At 38.4% G+C, this 24,028-nt stretch overlaps 1 protein-coding gene across 2 annotated transcripts; it reads right to left on the minus strand.

Moving 5' to 3' along the window:
- Nucleotides 1-765: 765 nt before the first annotated feature.
- ALG5 (ALG5 dolichyl-phosphate beta-glucosyltransferase) lies at nucleotides 766-23,964 on the minus strand. 2 transcript variants are annotated; one of them, XM_039390583.1, is made up of 10 exons: nucleotides 22,633-22,704; nucleotides 21,744-21,790; nucleotides 21,003-21,071; nucleotides 19,677-19,769; nucleotides 18,405-18,518; nucleotides 17,036-17,095; nucleotides 13,999-14,150; nucleotides 6,001-6,086; nucleotides 4,690-4,794; nucleotides 766-1,291 (listed from the first exon to the last, which is right to left on the minus strand). In XM_039390583.1, exons 1-10 carry the CDS (start codon nucleotides 22,688-22,690, stop codon nucleotides 1,245-1,247), a joined length of 831 nt encoding a protein of 276 aa, XP_039246517.1. In that variant the 5' UTR covers nucleotides 22,691-22,704; the 3' UTR covers nucleotides 766-1,244. The 2 variants fall into 2 exon arrangements, with proteins under 2 accessions (XP_039246517.1, XP_027582271.1); XM_027726470.2 differs by lacking the exon at nucleotides 766-1,291 and adding an exon at nucleotides 23,857-23,964 and having other exon boundaries at nucleotides 3,525-4,794; nucleotides 22,631-22,802.
- Nucleotides 23,965-24,028: the final 64 nt, after the last annotated feature.

Consider the following 24,028-nt stretch of genomic DNA (forward strand, 5'->3'; position numbering starts at 1 on the left):
TTGGGTAGGAAGTTTTTTGACAGGCAGAAACAATGGCGAAACATAATTTTTGGCATTTGTATGTTATCTGTCTGTTACAGGCATGTGCTGTCTCAACTTCTCTGACCACTCTCAATCCATGTTCAAAAGCATCAAAGAGTTATAAGATCTAGTTAACGACATTCGAATGTCACCAAAATTCTCCACCAATGATTTATTTGACAAGCTGAGTTTACCCAGTCTATCTAATTGGCTTAAGCAACTCATGTTCACTTGCTTTGAGATTTTGCTTTTTCTGTTTGTGTTGTTATTAACCATTTCCTGTGTTGCAGCATGTTGCAAGAAGACCATCACAAAAAATATTTTCCTAGCCGTGCATGATTCAAACAACAGAGGGGGAGATGTGCAGGAACAAGGATCAGAATGGGAATGGTTTCAGGAACGGAAAAAGATACACAGCGACTGAAAGGACTTTATTATACGGACTTTACAGTTCTTATGTGTTTATAAATATATACACTGTATGTTTCCCCGAGATTTGTATTTCCCGGGTTTGCCCAGGCTTGCCTGCTTCCCTCTCTGATTGGCTGAGAAGGCTGCAGAGAGGAGAGAGCTACCATTCACCTGTTCCTCCCTAGTTCCTCCCTCTTCGCCTGAGTCCCTATTCCTATTCGTTTCCCCAGTTGTCTGTCTCATGCTCCATCCCATTTTCTGGTGCATTCCATACCAGAGCTCATAAAACCCTTCTGCACCCTCATTAAACTTGGCATTGCATCACAACCTCAGACCTTTTGTGCAGTGCTGTGGCCTCCTCCCCGCCCCCTTCGGACCGTAGCAGTAAGGTGGATTAGGAATTGGTTGGATGGTTGCATCCAGAGGATAGTGGTCAACAGCTCAGAGTTCTGATGCACAACAGTGACAAGTTGTGTCCCTCAAGGGTGAAGAAAACTTGTGTAAACTCCTGAAGATTTTTCAGTAACTTGATTTTTCCATGTTTTTCAAAGACTACTCTTTGATATTAAGTCGCCTCTTGAAAAACTCTCTTATGAAGTATTAGTCTAAGGGTGCAGAAAAGTAAGGCTTTTATGCAGAGATATAAAAATACTTGTTTAAAAAACTGAAATCTGTATTTATGAATGCACTAACTATGCAGACACTGATATTGGTAAGAATGTTGCAGTATTACCATGTAGATTTTCTCTATTTGTTTTTATTTCCTTTTCAAAGTCTCTGAGAATACTTTGATGTGTCTTTGGAGGGTTGGGTCATACAGGACAGTAACACAGAAGACTTCCACCTCCCTGGGTCACCCCTGCAAATGCAACGGTAGGAAGAAACAGTAAAGGTTAAGAGTCCGCTGAAATACAAATATGTCTCTGCAAATCTATAAAGAGAAGAGTGAGGTCAAATTAAGCAGAGCACTGATTTCAATGACAGCTTTGGTGATCAGGGAAGTCTGCATAGCCTCCCATTCCATGTTGTGACACTCCATAAAATCAAGTGGGGGCTTGGGAATACATCAAGACCCAGAGTCAGGACTTCTTGCTTAGTACTTAAAGGTCTTATTTTAAGAGGCCAAAAAGACCTCAGGTCTTATCTAGGCTTAAAAAAGGGAGAATTTAAATTCACATTTCCTGTCCTTGAAAAGTGTACTAGCTTTCAGGTGACAAGTCAGTCTTTAACCTTGTGGTGAGTACACAGCTGTGAAAAGGGGAAGCCCTCCTTCTGCTGCTGCATCCTGTGTCTGCTGGACCACTCAGGGAGTCATTTTAGATCACTGAAATGGCAGAAAACTACCTCAGAAGAAAGGAAAAAATAGCAAAAAAGTAGAAGACAGCAGCCTGACATTCTAGTGAGCTGAAGTGGCTTGAGGGAGCCTCTAAGCAACCCAAGAACATGTGTAGAGGGAGCAGGAACACTCCTCTTTATGGCTCTGTGCAATTAAACCAGTACATCTGCCTCTGAAATGGTGTTTAGGAGAATCTTCCCTTGATTCTGTGTAGGCTGGGCTTGAAGCAACACAGAGCAGAGCAAAAACCTAAAACCAAGTGTGAGTCTAAACTTCTGTTAGAGCATGTGCCTGGTGGTGTCCTGGCCACCTGTAACAGCCTGTGTGTCTTGCATTTTATAATCTGCAAATACAAGGTAGGAACTGGGTATGTTACCCAGAAGACTTCTGATCAGTACATGAGTGACAGAAGGTGAAGTCAACCATCCTTCTCAGGTAAAGTAAGTCTTCTATTTCATTCTCTGACTTTCAGTCTCAGCCCCAGATCAGTCTCCTTTTCTACTTCTTCCCATTCTCCTTCTGTCCTGGTTTACTCATTTTTTTAATTCCAGTTCAGCTTTTATCCCCACTGGAATGGAATGTGTCAGGCCACACCTATAGAAGCAAACCACACTGTAGCAGGTGTCCCACAGTTGTCTATCTCTGCTCCCAAAATACTTTTGGGCACCGTGTGGCAGTCAGTGCAGGTCAAGGACTACCCCCAGCAGGCAGTTTAGAAGAAGCAAGCCTGCTCTGAAAGGCAGCTGAGAAGGGACATGTAGGCATACGAATGTGACCTGTGCCATATCTGTCCACCTCAGAGTCAGAGAGCAGATTCTATATAGACTATGGAGACATCTACTGACCTTTATCCATGGCTCAAATCCACTGAAAGAATAAGAGAATTCCCTGCCAACAAGTTCTAGCACTCAACTCCACAAGCTCCGAGACTGTAAATACGGCCTTACTTCTACATCTCTAAGGTAGAAGGAATCAAGTATTTTGTTGGCCTGATATATGCACAGTTGCTAAAGGAGACTGCTCAATGAGAAGAGAGTTACTGGAGAGTTTATCTGCAAAGTTTCGAAAAAAGTTCATAGAATATGCACAAATGGCCATAAAATAAACACAAGAAGTTCTACCTCAACATGAGGAAGAACTTCTTTACACTGAGTGTGGCAGAGCACTGGAACAGGCTGCCCAAGGAGGCCAGAGAGAGTCTCTGGAGATATTCAAAAAACACCCAGATACATTTCTGTGTAATATGCTGTAGGCAACCCTGCCCTGGCAGGGGGATTGGACTAGATGATCTCCAGAGGTCCCTTCCAGAGGTCCCTATCCTGTGATTTTGTGAAATTAATTTAAAAAAATATAATAAATTTAGCACCCTCCTTCCAACCTTTGGCATACATTTCAAAAGCAAAATTTCTTTAAAGACATCACCAGATGTTTACTTATCATGCAAAAAAAAAATGCATGGCCTAAGCCTCATAATTTGAAAGAGGTGAGCTACTTTCATTAAAATTTTAAACATGCTCAATTCTAAGGTAAGACGTAGGGAAAATTTTGGGAATCTGCTTTTGAAAACTGGTGGGTAACTTCAATTATGAGCAGAGCTACTACTGTTCAGGTTTGATCACAGAAACACCTTACAAAAACTGAGAAGCTGGTATTTTATTCTATTGATGGCACTGAGGAGTGCCATTACTGATTCTGCAGAAGTGACACAGGTGTATCTGGACTAGGCAAGAGAATAAAGCCTGCAAAATCAAACTGATCATGTATTTGTTGAGAATTTATTCCAGCACTTCATAGAAAACTGAGGTAACCCTAACAGGAGCAAAACTGAAGTCAATATTACAAAAAGAATAAGAAAAATCACCAGTGAATTTACATGTGAAAGTACAACCATATACCATTAATTCTTTACATCTGTTCAAATTTGTACATGTTTCTGAAAGACAGACTGGCTTTGTTTGTTGGCAATCCACAACTATTTTAAAAGCACAAATGAAACGATGTTACTGTACCGTAACACAGTATTACATTACTATGAAAGACTCAAGACCCCTCCCTCCCTCTCTGATCTCATTTGAAGTGTGACATCATCAGATTGGCATTGCTAATGCACAGCCCCCCCAGTGTATAGTGGGTCTCATTTTTGCATGCTCTGAACTAGCTTTCCATACCCTCTTCACTTCAGACCTGTATATGTTAAGGACTCCTAGCAGGAATAATTAGTACACACGAACAAAACACATTTATAAAAGACAACATTTTAAAACTAAATGTGTTTGCTCTTGGACCTTCTACAGTCTGAACATGATCTGCAGTTTGATCTCAGAAAACTATTTCAGCTTCAGACAAAAACATTTGGAATGTCAAGAGACTACTGAAAGTCCTGAGAACAACCTTAGGAACATTACTGTTATAAATCAGTAAAATCCATTAATGTTTCCCATAACATTGAATCTAAACATGCATTAGTGCAAACCATGAATAATAATTCCAAACTGCAATATGGTCTAAAATTTCCAGATATCACAGAAACAAATGTTTGTGGTCATTCACAACACAACACTGTACAATGTAGAATAGAGTGCCTCTTTTTAATATGTATATGAAAATTCCAGAAGTGTGATGAGACAAAAGCAGATATATTTATTTGAATTAATTTATAAGACATGTTAAAGCTACTATTTAATAAAATAAAAACCTGATTACCAGGTAAGAAAATCTTTTTTTAAATGCTTTCTCTTTTCAGAATGTACAAATTCCCTGCTGGAAATCTTACAAAACACATATATGCTGCAAAAATGAAACATACAAGAGCAGCAATGAAGAATTACCTCAGTTTTCATCACCACTTCACTTGATTGAAACTGTTCTAATGTTCCATTTGGTATAATAATATATTTGGAAAATGTAAATAACCTAATTACATTTTCTTCTTTCAAGCTTCCAGGCACCAGTCATATATCGCAGTCGTATAAAAAGAAGATCCCTGCCCATCTGCAGCCAGCTCCAAAAGGGAACTAACTTAGAACCTGTGATTAATGAAGAAGAAAATCAGAAGGACATTGTTAGAAAAAAATAAGCATTGGCAAGACACACACTTAAGCAGTCTTGAAACTCTGCATTCTCAGCATGCTCAGTCCCACAACTTAGATCTTAATAAAAATTTATATTTTGAAAGTTATTGCTTTATAATAATTACACTACACCATAGGTGGGAGACTAGTTTGCAAGCAGCACAGTAATTCCATGTATGTGATAAGATGCACAGTCTTCTCCATAACAAGGCTTTGTTCAAATAAATAGGAACCTGAACACCAATAATTAGGCAAATGATCTTTTTATTGACTTTGGAGAAGAACATCACCACCTTGTCTTACAGCAGTAATATGAAGGTGCCAATCTTCAGGCAAGTAAGGACCCCATGCCACGTAACCAAGCCTTCTTCCACCTTTGCTAACATTTGTGATAGGTGCAATGCACGTGTGGAACTGTACTGAAAGGAAGCTTTTCTTTTCTAGCAAAGCTGGCTCAGGATGTTCTCTACTTGCACCCTTCAATCATCACTGCAGTTCATTGTACTATTTGTTGTTCAGGAGTTGTGTTCAGTGGAAGAGATTGAGGTTAAGAAAAGATAAAAACATGAAAAGGTAAAAAAAAATGGAGGAACTGCATTTGATGGGAAGGAAGTGAGCAGAAGCAAGCAGTACCTCTTAAGCTGGCTCTGCTATGATGAAATATGCATGGAGCTATACTTTCCAGTAACCCAGTGTCAGAGACCTCCCTATGGGTCTGAAAGAACATCACATCTTAAGGGGAGATGGTGCCTTAGAGGAGGCCTTAATAGCTGAGAAATTTGGAAGGCAAGACACAGTGAAATGAAGTTGAATCAATAAGCCATGATGGTCAGACCTCCTGCACAGTATTTTACAATGGCTCTATTTTTATTAACACATTACAGCAAGAAGACATGCCAAAGTAGTGTTTTGTCCTTGCAGTATAACTACCTACTTTTGCCTCCAGTGGGAGTGCAGAGTTTCTCTCTCTCTTGTTACCCCTTCACCTACTATTCCTGTAAAAAGCCATGGAAGAAGGCTGGCAAGGACATGAAATTCAAAATCTGTATGGAAAGAAGGCTGTGAGTTATCAAAACTGCGTAAAAAATGGGCACACCCTTGGCTACTTTATTCTGGATTGACATGTAAGGAATCTTACAAGAATATAAAGAATTTGCTTACCTTCTATTTCAGTCCAGTTGACAGCAACTTCTGCTATAGGTATTTTCAAGCGTTGGGCTATATAAAGAAGTTCCACATCAAATGCCCTGAAGAAGAACAGGAAATAGAAAATACAGTCACACTTATTTCCAGAAGAAAGACAGTGGCAATGTTAATTAAATCCCTTGCCTGATTTAATTGGTATCAAGCGCATAACTGAACTAATTGTTCAGTTATGCAGTTGATACCAGTGCTCTAGAGGTCAGATGCACAAGGAAGGGAAATTTATTTCCCTGACTGCACATCTCAGAACACAGCCAGTATACAATATTACAACAGTAACAACAATGCTTCGCTGCATCCTGTTTTTGAAGTATAAGGTCATGCTGTGTCCAGACCACTGCTTGCTTTTCATTCTGGCCACTATCATGATGTAAACATTTTTAAAGACCATGAAGACCAAGCAGTCAAACGTACAGCGTCACTCCACATCTCTAAGGGTTTCATCCAAGGGGACAACGATGTGCTGTGGCTTTACGTGGATCTGATGGTTTCTCCTGGTACTTTCTAAGTCAAGAAACTCAAGGCAGCAGCACAGAAGTGCGAAATGATCTAAGTTACTGTGTATAACAGAACCTGAACAACAGTTTTACTTTACCCAGTGACCATTTAAAGCACAACACAGAAACCCTCTTGACACACTTATGTTTTTTGCTGACACAATTTTTTGCAGGTTGTGCAGCAAAATGAACTGGGGAGGTGATCCTGCTCTGAGTCAGCTGCCCTTTTCTGCTCACTTTGTCCAAAATACACCTCAATCCTCTCAGTTCTCTGCAGAGGATTGTTTGTGTGTTTCATTCTTGAAACCACATGCTCAAATGGGTCTTGTGGACCTGAAGCACTGAAGCTTTTGATGTTAGACAAGTAGTTTGGCAGTTTGTAATGCTCGTGTAAAAATCATCATATGAAACTGCCAGTAGTTACTACTGACAAGGGTGAATGCAAATCACAATTATGAAGGTTCTGGTGATTTTTGTTAAATTTCTTAGATTTATTGATTGCTAGGTCTTTTTTTTGTAGTCTTCAAATGCCACTAGGGATGTTCTTCTTCCTTAAATGAGTTTTAATAACTGGAATTTAGGCTAAACAGGCCCCTATTCCCCCCAATAAGCAGCTTTTTAAAAATACTAGTCTGTATTGGAAGAAACCTGTCAATGGCCTTTCACATGTAATTTCTACTAGATTCAAAACATATCCAAATACAGAGGTTTTGGTTTTTTTCCCCCATAAGACTAAGGTTAAGGAACTGGAAACATTTTAGCCAAGCTGTTGGTAAGATTCCCAGTTTGAAGCCAGTGGAGCAGATGTTCAAGGCCAGCTTACAGAGGGGTCTTGAAAACACGCCTGTGAGGCAGTCAAGTTCAATTCAATATTAGTCCACATTTTCTCTCAGTAACTTCATAAGTTTAGATTCTCCTTAAATTCTCATTGCTAAGTCCAAGACAGTTTTCTTTTGAAATGAAAAAAATCTTTTGCTACTGGAGAAAATGTATGCAATAAAACCCCCACATTATTCATTCATGCTGCAAGGGTTGCTTGAATTCAAGTCATTGCTAATTCCATTTAACATTACAGAAAGGGTTGAAAGAGACAGACAGGTGATCAAGAGCAGGCACAAAGACATACTTTAGCATGTTGGTAGCCAAGTTCAGAAGTTATTTCCTTCTACTTCAAGCCACCCTCTCCTTTTTAGCAGTGTATTTCTGTAAAACTATTAATGAATGCAACAACAGCAGTCAACTTTAAATATGCCCTTAGGTATGACACACATATGTAGGTTCCCATTGAAGTGCAGACCACGGCACGCTGGCTTGCTGGTGAAATCACGGGCAAACAGGCATCAACCTGAACTTGTGCTCTCCATGTACATTACAGGAGAACTACTGATATCACTGGACAGCATTAAAATATGCAAAGATAACAGATGTTATCTACAGAGACTACACTTACTGTGTATGGAGAGTTTAGAGCTACTTTCTAAATCTGATTTTGATCATGACACAGGTCTTCTAATTGTCACCAAAACAGTTACAGGAATAGAGTTTTTCCTTCCTCAGTGACCTGAATCTGCTCCAAGCAGCCTTGCCATTTCACTGCTTTCTTTAAATGGGGGCTGAATATTATTTTATTAATTACACCACAGTCTCTTTTATTGAAGTTATATCATTTAATTTTTTTGCTGACATTTTACATTTGTAAGCCAAAAAACCCATGTATTCACCTTTGAATGCTTATGAATCGTGTATTAAGACTAAATCTAATTTTGTAATACTTACTACTTAAATGATTAAAAAATCTTAGAAGACACAGAATAATTGTCTGCTGAATTAGACTATATGAGTTCCTCTAAAAGTATTACTACATAAAGTATTAGCCTAGTGAACTAGTAGTTATTTGCAACGATTCCTGTGGACAACAGATTACTGGAATGTCAGTATATACATCACAAAAAACCAACATTAAATAGCTCTGTGAGCTACAGTGCTCAAAGTAAAAGATTAAAAGCACAGAAATTAATCAGGTTGAACACTAATATTGTTACATGTGCTTGCCCTTTGCGTAACAGTGAACATATCCCGAAATTAAAAAAAAACCCTAATCAAAGCTGAAGGGAGAATGACTTTAATAGAATATTACTGGAGTATCTTCTTTCTTCCCTTTCCCCCACCACCTTTCAGTATACCAGAACAGTTAATCAGGGAATACAGACCACAGTGTGTTCATACAGCATTACACCCACATTGCTGATCACCAGATCCAGATGGTATAGAAGAACCATATAGAAGCTTCCACAGCCAGGATTTAAGGGTGAATATGTTACATGAAGCCTGTCCTGGAGGAGATCACAGCCACATCAGTGGATGAGTTGGTCAGTGCGATTAGCCAGGAAGCCATTTGTGACTAGTTAACATGTGACAAAACCACTCTTTGAAACAGCAAGGTATTACTCACACCATGTACTTCATCCTGCTGCAGAGACTCAAAGCAGGTGCCTCTTGGAAGAGGGACATACAGCTCAGAATACCTAAGTTTGGGTCCAGCTTGAATGAATTCAGGTTCCAATCTAAGTTTAGATCCAAAAAATTTAGACACATAAAAATACATGGTGTGAACAATTTCCCCATCTATTTCTAACAGTGGTTCCATTATGTGTTAGTTAACACTAATATGTAATGTAAAATAAAGAAAAATTTCTCCAGGTAGTTGTGTTTTGGTTAAGTTACCATTTAAGACGATGCTGGCTAAAACTAATTTGGTGTTTAATTAATTCAGTCCTTTTAAACTGAACCCTTAAAATGCTTAAGCTTACAAAATAACTATCCTGAAAAATTATTCTGTATTTTAAAATTGCACTAGGACTCTTTTTTTTTTTTTCTGGTCCTATATTATGTGTTTCAAAAAACAAATTTAGACCTTCAATTATAAAGTTTTAACCGGAATTCAGGACTTTTGTACACCCAAGATATGTTTTTCCAGTAAACTCTTACTGGGTAGAGAAAACTTCCAGTGGTCAAAGAGCTCTAAGAAACTGGATGTCAAGTGGGTTAGTCTGCCAGCACCGCTCTAGTTAAACTGGGGCTTTTGAAAGTCCACATATGTCTGCCAGGAGCAGGACTTTTTACAAGACAAAAGAGACAAAGTCAAAATAGCAAAATGTTTTTGTGTTGATTAGACATTAATAAACAAATCTACTTGCCATGCACAAAGCCAGGAAAAAAATTCATTCCACTGCTTGTGTTAGTCTACAATGCCAAAGAAGTAGGGAAAAAAAACCCGTGGCAATATGAACGCTAATTTTTCTGTAATTTTTATATAGTGACTCACATCTAGAGATAAGCGACAAACTGGAGAAACAAATGCTAATTTTTTATATTGATCTTTCCAGTTTTAAAAGTGAAACAGCATGGCTTGTTCAGCGCACAAGGTAACTTTTATAGACAAAAGTAATAGCAACAATCGGATCTTATCAGTGATCTGCTGGCTTGGGTAATATCATTATAAATTGCCACTTCACAAAAGTTTGTTGATCAAACTAGGACTAGAACTATGTTTTGAATTTCCCCTCCTTTTATCATTATTCCAGGTAGGACAGTAATCGCTGCTATGTCTAGTTCTCCTAAGGATGGACATTTTCTGTCTGGAAGGAAATTTTTTTTGTTGTTGTTGTTGTCAGAAGAAAGCAATGATCAAATTTAGGATAGGAAAATTCTGCCAGTGAGACCATTTAATTTTCTAGTATTTCTCCTGTGCATCAAAATTTAACACAGTTACATTTCTCAGGTCAAGACTGTAGATGCAGAACTAGACTTTCTTTTGTAGCCTGAACTGAGTAAATACAACTGTCTCTGTTATGTTTTTATAATATTTCTTTTAATTTTAAGTTTTAAATTAATAAATGTGCTCCATCCATTTCTGAAAAACAGATTAATAGTGTAATCAGATTCAGAACCTAAACCACAAAGCATATGCTCTCTGCTCAAAAGGTTGTTCTCATTTCAAACTAATGTCAAAACATTGCTATTTAGAAAAGTAAATTTCAAGAATGTTTGGTTTGTATTCATTTATACACAGTCAGTTCTCCAAAGGACAGTTAAACAAAAAGACAATGAGAACACTCACAAAAAAAAGATAGTTTAGGATTTAAGCATTACTTTTTAATATTGAATATATAAACAGCAATTTTCAAATGCTTTCTAAACTTTAATACGCTAGGAAATATGTTGGTCTCTCTTTAAAAAGTGTTACATGATCCTTATTGCCATAATGATAAAAGTGTATTTTTCCTTGTATACTTCAGTTTGCTTTCAAAATTTCCTAAATAGAAGCAGCTATAAATCAAATTCACCATAGCAAGAAGAAAAATGTGGTCTGTTTTCTAGTACTTTTAACATTAAAGAGATGATTTTCCCATCAATGTCCACTGGAATGGAAAAAGCATGAAGAAAGCATAAAAAAGTGAAGGTCTAAGCAGGTAGGAATTACTAGATAGCCGATTTTATAGTGATTTTATATTAACATCATGAGTAAACATGTTTTGCATGAACTTTAGTCTAAGTAATTGTTATGTGCTCACACAAGAATTCACCTAGCACTGTAGTACCCCAAAAAATACAAGCCTGACAAAACTTGAGCAGACAGGACAGATGACCCGGTTTTTGCAGAAGTCTCATGTTCATTCCCTTCAACGGCTCACCACATGCTCCAGTGCAGCAGATGGGGAGCCCTTGACAGACTCAAGGACCAGGATGCTCTCAGATGGCTTTTATTCAATTAAATGCTGCTTGTTTGTTGAATATTCTTTAGCACTGTCCTCCATTATGCACTGACCATCCTGAACTGAACTCTTCTTTCAATACCTAACAGAGCTGCACTTCATTTGTGGGATTTTAAGACTCAAAGAGAATCAAATAATTTCTTCACATGTTGAATAACCCCAGTGCAGAGATACCGAGGCTGTAACAAACCCAGATTTCAGAGCCTCTTATCCAGTATCAAGATAGTGGTTTCTCTGCAACCCCTTGCTGATGGTCTCAGTATCAATGAGCTGCTCTGTGACACAGCTGGGGACCCCCCGCTGTTCCAGGTTCCAGCAGAAATACAATACTGACAACCATTTCTTACTCTTATGTTTGCACATTTGTGGTATATACAGAACCACTATGGCACAATATCTAATCACTTTTTATTTTCCTTTTTACACACATGTTATGCAATCAGGGGCCAGATTTGTTTAAAATAAAAGCTTTCCATTATTGGGCTATTTCTGGTTCTTACATAATTACATAAAAAAGAATCTAATGGAAGTTCTATGGGATGACTATTTGATATCCCTACATAATTTCCACCTACAATTATCCCACTTGTTTGTACAACACTGACATTTCACTTAGAACTATCATTTCCTTTAATTTACCCACTCTTTCCATATACTTATACTTCCCCATGTCCCAGTTTATTTCCAGATCTTATAAATATTAACTGGGAAAGGGACAGTACTCTGTTTTGTGCACTGACAAGTTACACATGCGAAATGACTAGCTGTGAAGCTGGTAAGTAACTTTTGAGTCCTTATTGTAGTTTTTTTTTTCTTCAGCAGTGGGTTTCTCTCCTCTAAGAGGGTTTCAGTTTCCACAAAACTCGCCAAAGCTTTTGATCTTGAAACCTCTACTGTTCTGCCAGATTTGGTTAAAATTAGCCAATAAATATCAAAATGAAGGCAGGGAAACACAGAAACTGTTGACAGACAGATGAAGATAAAAACAGTCAATATATTTCCTGTTTTAGTGGAAAATTAAACCAAACTAAAAAAACCCAAACCAACTATTGTTGCAAATTTGTGACTTGGAATTATCTGAACAGCTTCTTTATTAGAAGAATTTGACAAATTTGACAAATTCTTTCCTTGACAAACAAAACAAACATACTTCATCATTAAGTAGTACATTTTTGATAAATAAGAAAATGCACAGGGGATTAGTTTTTGCATTACCGTAAATAACAAAGCTAAAATAGAAGGCCAATTTTATAGCAGTACATACAAGGCACAATGAATTAAGATATGAAGATCTGGTTTGTTACACATCAATAATATAATTACTATAAAATAAGTTAGCAATATCCTTTTTTCATTGCCTCTATTCCCAGATAATGGGGTACAGCACAATTATTTTTACTCTTTCATTCCTTCAGTGCTAGAGAATTGAAGTGGCAGAAGAAAGTTTATTAAGATTTTTTCTGTAGAAAACACTTTATATAACCAGTAAGTGCAATTACAATCAGAATCTTCATTTTAAAAAAGAATAAAATTTAAGATTGAATTTTTACAGCTTAAACTGATTATCCTCATTTATTTCTTTCCGTTTTCTTCTTGAAGAGCTTAATTTATTAAAGTGAAGTTAAATAGGGCAATTTTGGGATGTGCACTTCTGGACCTCACATATGCGTTTAACCATGTATTTAGAAAATCCCTGTATGTGAAATTTACAGAACTTTACAGATCAAGTTTGGGTTTGGAGGTAGCAGCACAAACCATACTTCTGGCTCAGTTATAGTTTCCTTTAGAGTGATAAGCAAACCACTCCAGTAGAAAAGTGATTTTCTGAACATTGACTGCTCACAGTTACAGATTCCATACAACAGAAGGTCTATGTTCCACACTTGTGTGCCCAAACACTACCTTTGCAATTTCATTCTGGAGGAGCAGTGTAGCTCAACTATCTCTGCCAAACCTCAGCCTAAAACTAGATGTATTGGAATTGACTAGCTACTGTAGGATTGCACACATTTTTGTACAGGAACGCTGTTCAGTAATTCTGTTCCCTGCCAGCAAGCAGTAGCCCATGAGAGATCTTCTTGAATGAAGACAACAGTTTGAAAATATTTGATTTTACATAATTAAACTATCCTTTTAAGCAACAGTTGGGGTGCAGGAAATTTACAGAAACTGTAGTAATTGTGTGGAAACAGTGTTTTAGTCCCATAACAGTATCATGACTGTATCACTCTCATAAGGGAACTGTTCTAGCTAAATTACAACAAAAGGAGCTCTAAAGTAATTCAAAGACTATGAATCATCTTCTGTTGTCTTAGACTTATGATATCTATCAGTAGTCCTCTCATCAAATATTTTAGCAAGAAAATAAGTAAAGAATAGGCATTTGTTTTCACTTGAGTCTTGAGCAATTACAAACATAAGATATTGATTCTAGGTAAAATGTTCTGCTTAAGCAGTACTGAATTGTAAAGAATATAGAATTTCTAGCAATTACCAGGATATTTGAACATAACAAGAAATCTAAGCTGCCATGCAAGCAGTACTACAGCTGGTTAAACTGAGCAGCTAGGATTTATACACAGACATAACATGCTTCATAGTAGCTGCAATACTAAAATTATTTTTTTCAAAACCACATTCAATTATAAAAAAAACCCCAACAACAAAAAAAAGGAACAATTTACCAGCGTTCTATATGAAGAGTAGAGAAAGTACGCAAGGCAGCTTCTCTGGTTAGAAGTTTAAATCCGCACTGTGTGTCCCTGATCTCTTTGACACAGAGAAACCAAACAAGGAAGTGGAAGCCGTACATAAGGAGAGTTCGAAAGTAAGAGCGCTGTGGACAAAACACTGTAAGTTAGATGGTTTCATTTAAGTGATGAGTGAAGTGCTTGAACAGAATTGTCTTACAGGACAATAATTCTGTTTTGTGACAGCTTTCAAAGTTTGTAACCTGTTTTTGGTTTGCACTGGAACAAAAACAGAACCTGTCAATTGTTACAGTGAAACAAAACTACAGCTGAAAGGCTTGCCAGCCAAGTGCCCTCTAGGATAGGAAAGCCCAAGTTCTTTTTTCTTCTTTCCCCAATTCACAGTAGCTTTTCACTTGGAATAATGCTTTATTAAGTAAAGCAGGAACCTGCACCTGGATTTCAAATAATGAGATCGACAGCCACAGCATCTTCTGCATGATTCTTTGGGAATTCCCCAAGGAAAAGTAGAGTGAAGGAGGAAGAGGATGGCATGTTACAAGCTCTACTTCACTGGACACTTTTAAGCTATTTTTTCCCTCTGTCTAGTCCTCTTGTTCTTCTAAAAATTGGCTGCACAGATGCAACAAATTCAAAAGCTACCAGGACAGACAATGGACAATAAGCCGGCAGGACACCATAAAGTGCTACCCTTAAGAATACACATTTAAACTAAACAGGTTCCAGCTGCTAATCCAACAAAAAAATTGAAAAAGTTTTTTATTATTAAAAAACCCAAATGGGAGTATCTCTCTATTTGCCATCCACTTCTTTCATTCAAGACTGAATGATTGCCAGAGTTTGCACACACCATGTTAAGGCACTTAAGAGAAGAATGCAACTGAAGAATGCAACTTTTTGCAGTACACAACGGACCAAGTAAAAACGAAGCCTACAGTAAAGGGTACTGTGTAAGATAATATTTCATTTTATATTTTCAGCAATGTCACACAGTCATCTCTTTTGTTCTTTTGCTTTCACAGATATATTTTATGTTCCTGGTAAATGTTCTCCCAGCCTACTCTTTGGTTACACTTTTGTTCTTGACGCACTAATCATATGGATAAGTTTGTCCATGGACTCCAGAGGCTGGAGTCTGGATTTGCAGAGGTCGCTCTTAGTCTTTTATCCAAGACAGTTCCTAAATAACCAGAACTCTGATCTACAAATCACTTCTGAACTCACTGCTGGCCTTAAGCTCAATTTAAGCGATTGTATCTAAGACTGCAAGCCAAATATCATATAAAACCTTTAGGAGCCATCAATTTAACTGGTAAGTATCTCTGGGTGAAAAGAGATGCCTTCAAACCTAACAGTTTAGAACCTCATTTGAAAAATGAGAAGATGTTCAGCTTATTATGTAACAGCCTTTGACTTAAATTAAAATCCATAGCTTGTGCTTTTCAAAAAGTGCTCCAGTCCCAGGTTAACGGTGAATCTGGTGTGGCTTCTTTGGCTCTTTTGGCTCTGCGACCAAGAACACAAAGCTGCCACTAATGTCAGAAGGGAAGCGCTAAGAGGCTGCGTGATTGTCAGACAGTGACAAAAGACTTCACTAAGAGGAGTTCCTGGATTATCATTATCACTCCTAAGACTATTTATGCATGTAATATGTTGGATTAACTAAAGTACATTAACAATTCTGGAGGCAGGACAGAATTCTTGATGTCTTCAGACTTAATTTAAGGTGAAATTCTGGTCTCAATAAATCCCATACAGTTGCTTATCACAGCTTCATTCTACTGTTTTAGATGCCACTAAGTCCAGAGGGAAATCCCAACATCTAAAAGATTGTTCTGCAACTTTTTTATACCTATTGCACTATACAATAGGTATTTTCTTCCCACTTTAGTAGTCTTTCTGTGTCAGACTAGGGATAGTTGCATGACAAAACAAAATGGACTACATATTTTAAACAAATCAGTACTACGTAACCACTTGGTGATTCCTTTATTGAAGTCAGAAATATGGGGAGAAACAGGAAACAAAGGATGGACACATCCTAAAAATTGTACTTTTGTATTAAAAAAGTCCTGTTCCAATTCCTTTCCCCTTTGTAGCAAAACCTTCAAAGATGAAAAGAAATATGAATGCAGTAAAGAAAGTTTATCTACATTCAGAACCTGACCATAAAAGGAAGCATTTTTTCTGGGCTCAAATTTCTGAACATTATCAGTGTAACCTGTTTGGAACTTCCATAACCATTTTAATAGTTGTGTATACACATTTTAGAATTATTTCAAGTATTAAAGATTAGTATAAACAAAGCTTACTCTTGAAAACATTCAACATGATGAGCACATCCAATGATGCTGAAAACATGAGCCCAGCAATGCGTCTGTTGCAATACAAGTCCCATATCTGTACTTTGTCAACTACTCTCTGCCAAGACATCAGAAAACCAGATGCAAGATAAGGTCGTGTGCCTATGCATCACTGTTTATTCAACAAGAGCCACACACAGAACAGTATGGTCTGTGTGTTCAAAACTCAAAAATTTTACAATGAGTAATACAGAAAAATTACACCAGTTTCCCACGGATTGAGATACTCTTCAAACAGTCGGCTGCTAATTATCTCTAACTCACTTTAAACAAGTTTCAAGATCTGCAGGTCAAGCTCTTGCACTGGAAGGGAATCAGTAATAATGAACTCATCAGTTTCCTTCCACTCTAGTCCCAGTACTGGTTACTAGTTACAAACTTTGTCAGGGTAGAAGCTCTGCTCATGACATGCTCTCAACTCAAAAAATTAAATCTATAAATTGGAACACTAACTTAAACCAGTAAAAAGTGCCTGAAATCTAGAACACGTATATGACAGAGTACATCCTACACTTATGACAATCTTTTCCTTATTTTCAGCTTCCATTCTTTTACAAATATTGATTACTTAATTGCAAAATCTGTAGAGCAGAAACAAACAATGGAAGTATTTGGGTAATAGTACACAGCAGGAAATGGAAACAAACCTTTGCTACCGAGTCCTTCTCCAGATGAGCTCTAGAACCACAGGAAATAGCCATCTGGTTCTGTACAAGAATATAAAATAAAGAGTTATCACTTAAACTAGTATTTTTGGAATCAGTGGAATCTTGTGTTGAGAACCATATAATAAAAAACTTCAAAGCAGTATACTTTTATGCTTCCTCTAGCTCACCTCTTTTACTCCTGAATTCTGAGCCTAAATCAGTCTTCTCTACAGCTAACAGATAATCTAAAGTTTATTACAATTTGTATATGGTGTATACAAATTGCTTCAATTTATTCAGGTTTGGTTTAGCTTACATTGTTTATTGTATGCATACAGTGTATGCATACAGTGTATGTGCTTAACAGCACATACAGCACAGATAAGCATGCAGCATTCCTAGGAACTGCATGTTTTCTTTAAATATTGTGCAATGAAAGGGTAACAGAATAAAGTACTTGTTGCACTGATGTATCTTCAAACAAATAACATGACATAGTGTTAGGCAAAAATATAACCTCAAATTAAATCAAGGCGATGAAAACAAAAGGTTTAGCATTATTCTCATGTTACTATTTCTCACATGAAATCTCTCAAATATACTATTTGAGAGTGTGGGACTGATGCTGGAGAAGCAGCAGCTGCTGCTGCCCTGGCAGCAAAGACCATCAGAGTCACACTGCTGCCTGTTGGCTCCTGCAGTTGTGCTTCTGCAGTCACAGACCATGATCCTTTCCACAGGCACATCCCTTGCAGCTCTGGCTGGAAGGCTGCATATCACTTCTGGCCTTTGGGAAACTAGCTACAAGTACCTCACTCACCTGTGTTTAAGCAAAAAATAAACCTCAGTTCTTTCAAATTAAGCTCTCAAAAGAGAATGACTATGCAGGAAGGTGTTCTTGTTCCACAGGTTTTTGAATTTTTACTTACAATAAAAGCTCTTCCAAATACTGTCATTTAACTAAGGACTCTGAGAACACAAAACCTCTTTAAAAGAGGGTGAAATTAAGACGTATCCTTAAAGGTATACAGGATGACATCAGACAAAATGGAACTACAAAACAGTTAACAAAGAAAACTAAGTAGGCAACACATGGTATTTATACAGAACAGAACAGCTTCAAAGAACTTAAAAGAAGGATAAATAAAACATTATGTACTGCATTGAAGTAGACACAGTGGATGCAAAGGAGTTAAGAACTCTGTGGAAGCTCCTTCATACAGTCCATTCTTGAGGCTTCTAAGCTTACACGTAGGACTTCAGACTTACATCTACATCTTCAACTAGACCTCAAAAAACTCAAGTTGAAGAGAATTACAAAGGTCAATCTCTGTGCATGTGTATTAAAGCCATGAGAATTTATACTCACAGGCCATGGTCGGAGATTTTTTAGACCTTCTTCTACTTTTTCAATATCTGCAAATTTTGTAGCTCCATCTGCATCAGCCATAAGAATTTTTTTCCCCCGAGAACTAAAGACACCCTGCAATGAAAACAGTCAATAAAAATCAACACTTTTGAAACCAGTATTTGTCACAAGCTAGGTGCAAAAGACTCCAAAGACCTAATGTAGTAAGAAGAACAGTGATATCTTACAGATTCAACACAACAGGTGAGTCTTAATATTCTGCTACTAACAATTTACCAATTTATATTATAATAACATCTAGAGAATTCACACACTGCACAATGTCCAGTGACAGACAATGCATGAACACAAAAGGCTAACAATCCCCCTGAAGAGAAGGTTGCAAACTAAAAGCTTTACAACCCAAAATCTGAAAGTCAACAAGTTCCTACAGTCAGCTGTAGAGGGGAGCACAAGAAGCAGTGATTAGCAGCTCCCACTACACTGGATGGCTTTTCTTTGTCATTTGAGCTATGGAAAGGAGGATGCAGTGCTAGTTTTTCCCAACATTGTTTCAAGAGAATTCATGAGCTATTTCTCAAAACTAATTTAAGACAGAGCTTAAAACACAGAAAAACACAAGTCACTGATAACCCACAGATGATACCTCCCTTTTTCATAAAAGTAATCTTAGGAAAAAATATTCCTTCTAAATGTGTAACAGCTATTTTATTTTTAGGACATGATGATTTCAGGATAATGTCTGTGTGAAAGCATCAATTGTGCTGTTTCTGCTATCGAATGTGGGTGATAACAGTCGGCTTCAGTACACACAAACTTTGTTGGATGAGAATGCTTCTTTATTAGCCATTTTAAAAAACACATCTATGACCTGGAGAGCAAAGTTTGCAAATTTGGCTCTATTTTGTCTACAAAACCTTAGCTTTTATCTGTAACAGTTTGGTTGGGTGTTTTTTATTTGGTTGGCTTTTATAAACACAAGCTTATTCCTAAGTGGAACTAACATAAATACGAAATTCCAGTATTTTTTTCTCTTTGAAATCTCATAAAAAATTGTCTTCACTACTGATCTTCCTGGCAAGACAATACGGTTTCCAAGATCTCAAATAAGCTTATTTTGAAAAACAGGTTTTGCTTTAATTTATAGAATCTGTACTCAGTTTTCTCATAATCATTTTGTTAATGTATTGAATTCAAAATGTCAATCAGCACAGCTCTGTCTTCTGCATATTTGGTAGTTCAAACAGAGAAGGAGATGAAAGTATCAATTACCATCCTGACTGCTCCTCCTTTCCCTCGATTTTTTACCAAAGAAAGCACTCGCACTTTGTCGCTTCCATATTTCTTGCAGTACTGCATTGCAACCTGATAGACACACAAAAAACCAGCATAAAACAAACCGAGGAATCAAGGTAGAAGTTTACATTTGCTCACCCTTTAAAAGAAAATAAATTAACAGCACAGAGCTATAACCACTTCAGTCGGCACAAATACATTGCCAGTGTTCGCTGGAGTCTGTTCAGGAAAATAAAAACCAATTCAAAGTCAAAACAAGAAGACTGAAGAAACCAGTCATGTTCAAAAGAACAGGATACTCCAAACCCCATCCTCCCATCTCTAAAAAACTCAATCCTAATTTAACTTATACTATTACAGACCTTTCATATTAACACCAATAGTTAATAAAAGAAATATAATTTTCTACTACAGCCACTTATTTATCACTCGTCTTGCTGCTATTTGTGGTTTCAAACAAAAATTCACATTGATCTAAAATCCCACTCACACTGCAAGGATCTGCAGATTTTATTCCATGCTGTGAGGAAGACAAAGCATGAGTTTTCTCCTCTTAATTTTTTCTAAAGGTTGTCTTGAGTCCTTGTAAGTCCAGAGGCCCGCAGCCATTGTATGCTCAGTTAAAGGAGATGCCAGAAGGAACGCGCAGTAGTAAAAAATATTTACGAGCAATCCTTAACGGACGAGCTTAAGGAAAGTAAATCAAAAAGCAGTACGCATTTTAGTAGCTACCTCAAACATCTTCCAAGCAGTAATAGTAAGAAAAGCCCTCAAGTCAGCAAGCCTTCCTTTCCAGTGACGTACATCAAAGTCAAACCAGAAGAATACAAAACTATTTTGAAAATACTACTACTGGCACAGGGATTTTTAAATAAACAATGCCATGAAGGGTGTGAGGAAGAACTATGTCAGATGTTCTCTCAATCACAGTATGAATTGAGTATTTTAAAAGACTTTTTAGCTTTCTAAAGTTCATATTCACATCATCACTATGCATATATAGAGTATTTCATAAGAAATTTCTTGACGTTAGGATTAGAATTCTGAGAATCGCAGTTGCAGGAAAACGGCTGTCACAGTCATCAATCAAGAAAACCAGAATTTGCAAAAGAATTATGTGTATTCATATGCATATGTGACATCCGTGATGCATACAGAACGACAGAAAGTACTCAGAAATATGAACTTCAATTGTCAACTATTCAAGTACCAAAATATAAATGCGAAAAATTGTTATATTCAACAAATGTAGCAAAAAAAACGACACCCCCGATGCTTGGGAAGGCACTTCATTTTTCTTACCTTTGTAGTTTGATCTTTACTACCATCATTAACCACTATCACTTCATAAGTGAATGAAGGATCTCGTTTCTTGAAAATGAAAACAGAAATAATACATTTAATCCAATTTCTTAAGTAGGCAGTAGGTCTTTCAAACATCATTATTCTTTTCTCCCTAGCAGGTTTTAAATTATTTATGGTTGCCAATGGACACTAACATGATATAGTTAATTTGTTCACATGGCATAATTAAAGAATTTTGCCACATTTGATGAACATACCATTACATTGGGTTGTCATGCTACCATCCGGAAATCAAAAATCAATTCAGTTGTAAAAGATGGAACACTCAGAACATCATCACTGTTAAGAAAACCCAAACAGAACAACATCCACAAACTTTCACAATGGGCTTCCTACCCAGAGAACAAACCAAAATGAAGAACGGATACTTATGAAACTTGTTGAAACAAACTAGGATTTAGTTTAGAAAGTTAAATGTATGGCTAATCCTTAGCTTTGTCTTGGAAGGGTAACATTCACATGAAGATTTCTTCATCCCGTAGCAGTATATTAAATGTTTACTTAATTTAAAAATACTTTTTGGCACTTGATCTAAAAATAACTAAGAGACCTAAGCGTTACTTCTAAGTGGCCAAGTGTTACTGTTTAATGTACACCAACATAACAAAGTGACTAGATCACTAACTTATTATACATAATACACACACCAAAAAAATATTGAATGCAAAAAGAAAATACCTGTCTTTTTTCTAGATAATCCAAAGCTTCATCCATCATAAGAGGTACTAGAGAAAAGGCGGAGGAGGTCAGGTTAGTAGATTACAACAGGCAAAGCACCAAAAGCAATTGCACAAGCAAGCTGAGAACAACCACAAAGCAAAGCTGAGCAAATCGACTCTTTCATACAACACTACCTTCAGCAAACAAGCTTAGCAGCTGCAACTCTAAGTGCTGTCCTTTCTGAATGCAAAAAGAACACTGAAGAAAATCACATACATGATAAAAGACAGGATAAAAACATTTCTTCTGAGGAACCAACTTTTCATTTTGAAATTTGTAATTCTCTACACAAGATTAAAAGAAAAAGAAATCATTCTTCATGATCGAGCCTGAAAACCAGCACTGACTTTATCTATTTAAGCAAGCTGACAGCTTCTGTACTACCATGTTTGATTATTTCTATCACATCTGAAAGCCTTTCCTCAGTATCAGGTACTCGTATCTATCGCCAAGTCAAACGCAAACGTGAGAGATCATTCTTTCTCTGCTCATCTGAAGTTGATGTTGTTTAAAGAGTGGGAAGCTCTCAAATCAGTTTTAAAAGTCTTTTTTTACTTCTTGCCTTGCGGCATTTACAGAAGCAATGAACAACCATTCTTCTGGGGTTCACTAAAATAGAGAGGATTCTTATAAGTGCCCCATGCTATTTTTAGCAGCAGAAATCAAGTTACACAATGCCTTAATTTTGAAATTCAATGTACTTGGACTGTTTTCTGGAAACCATGTCCAAAATCTGATCCATAATCTAGCCTGCCAGAATCTACCCCAAACATAACTGACCTCTGCATTATTACAGTAACAACAGACAGATTTTCTTCTTTTCCTCAAAACAAGAAAAATCTTACACCGGTCTTCCTCATTGTATGAAGGCACAACAACAGAGAGTTCCCTTGTAGGGGGATCATGTACACTTGGTAGAGGTTCTTTCCTGCCTTCAGCGTTTACGAAGAATTTCTCTTCTTCGTGTCGGTGAAGGGTTGGCATTTTTTTGGCAGTTACATGAGCAATTGCACAAATCTGTGATGAAAAAGAAATAAGAAAAATTGTTGAGCATTCTCTTAGAAGTTGACCGAGTTGCTGAATGTGCTACAAAGGGCAACCAACTCTTTTTCAATAATGCGGTGGGTCAGTGGTGTGGAACTTCATCCACTGACTGAATCACAGAGGACCAAAATCGTCTCATGCCATCTGGTTATTCCTAGTCTGACCACTGTCAGCATCACTGGCTTGTTGCTATCTTCGACTGCAAAGCATGCAGATGCCTCCAAAGTCGTTGTCCAAGCCCCCACTGCCTGTTCCCAAGTAATCCAGAGCACACATGCTGGTGCTGCCTCTGATCCCACCCTGCCCCACTGAAATCAATGGCATGGCTCCTGACCAGCCAGCCACAGGTGCTTGCAAAACAGAGGCTCTGATGGCCTTATGAATGGCTAAAATGAAGACACAGAACTTGCGGTTTGGAGCACTTAATTTGGTGACACCACGAAGAGAATCACAGAATCAATTAGGTTGGAAAAGACCTCTGAGATCATCGAGTCCAACATCGAGACCGAACACCTAATTAGACCACGGCACTGAGTGCCACGTCCAGTCTTTCCTTAAACACCTCCAGGGACGGTGGCTCCACCATCTCCCCGGGCGGGAGGCATACGTGGCACTGCGGACAGGCAGCAGAATTCCGCCTTCTAGGGTGTCCGACTTCTGCAACTTGCCGGGTATTTCAGCCAGGCAGAGACACAGCGACCTCCCAAACGGTTACCGCGAACGGGCCTTACCAGGACACTTCCCAAGGCGTCTTTACCCCCTCCGCAGGTCCCCGGACGCCTTGCTCGCCCCAACCCCCGCACCAGCGCAGCCCCGCCGGCTGCTGCCCGGACGGCTCCCGGTGCCACCCGCGCTGCCCCCAGCCTGGGCCAGCCCTGCCTGGGCCCGCCGCAGCCCCCCCGGAACCCCCCGGCAAGGACAGGATCCGCGGACAGCGCCCCGGCTCTGCACCGCGGGGGCCGCCCCGCGCACCGCCCCCGCCACGGAGGCCCCCGGGCCCGCCGTGACCGCGCTGCGCGGCTCTCACCAGGACGAGGAGGAGGGCGGCGAGGGCCGCCAGCGCCGCCGCGGCCGCGGGCAGGGACAGGGACAGGGACAGGGACAGGGGCAGGGGCGGCTGCAACGGCAGCGCCATCGCCCGCGGCGGCGCGCGGGACCCGGTCGCGCGGCGGTAGCGAGGCGGAAGCGGCCGCCTCGCC

Source organism: Pipra filicauda, unplaced genomic scaffold (genome assembly GCF_003945595.2).
Source record: "Pipra filicauda isolate LSUMZ 115617 unplaced genomic scaffold, ASM394559v2 scaffold842_size68298_pilon, whole genome shotgun sequence".
Classification (NCBI taxonomy): domain Eukaryota; kingdom Metazoa; phylum Chordata; class Aves; order Passeriformes; family Pipridae; genus Pipra; species Pipra filicauda.

What these genes read in the sequence shown, in the direction of transcription:
- ALG5 (XM_027726470.2), bottom strand. Translation starts at nt 23,964, where the DNA reads ATGGCGCTGCCGTTGCAGCCGCCCCTGCCCCTGTCCCTGTCCCTGTCC. An exon ending in ATACAATGAGGAAGACCGGT is followed by an intron (nt 21,791 to 22,630) that starts GTAAGATTTTTC and finishes CCTTTTCTCTAG; the next exon opens with TACCTCTTATGATGGATGAA. An exon ending in ACTCTTCATATAGAACGCTG is followed by an intron (nt 6,087 to 13,998) that starts GTAAATTGTTCC and finishes GTTCTTCTTCAG; the next exon opens with GGCATTTGATGTGGAACTTC.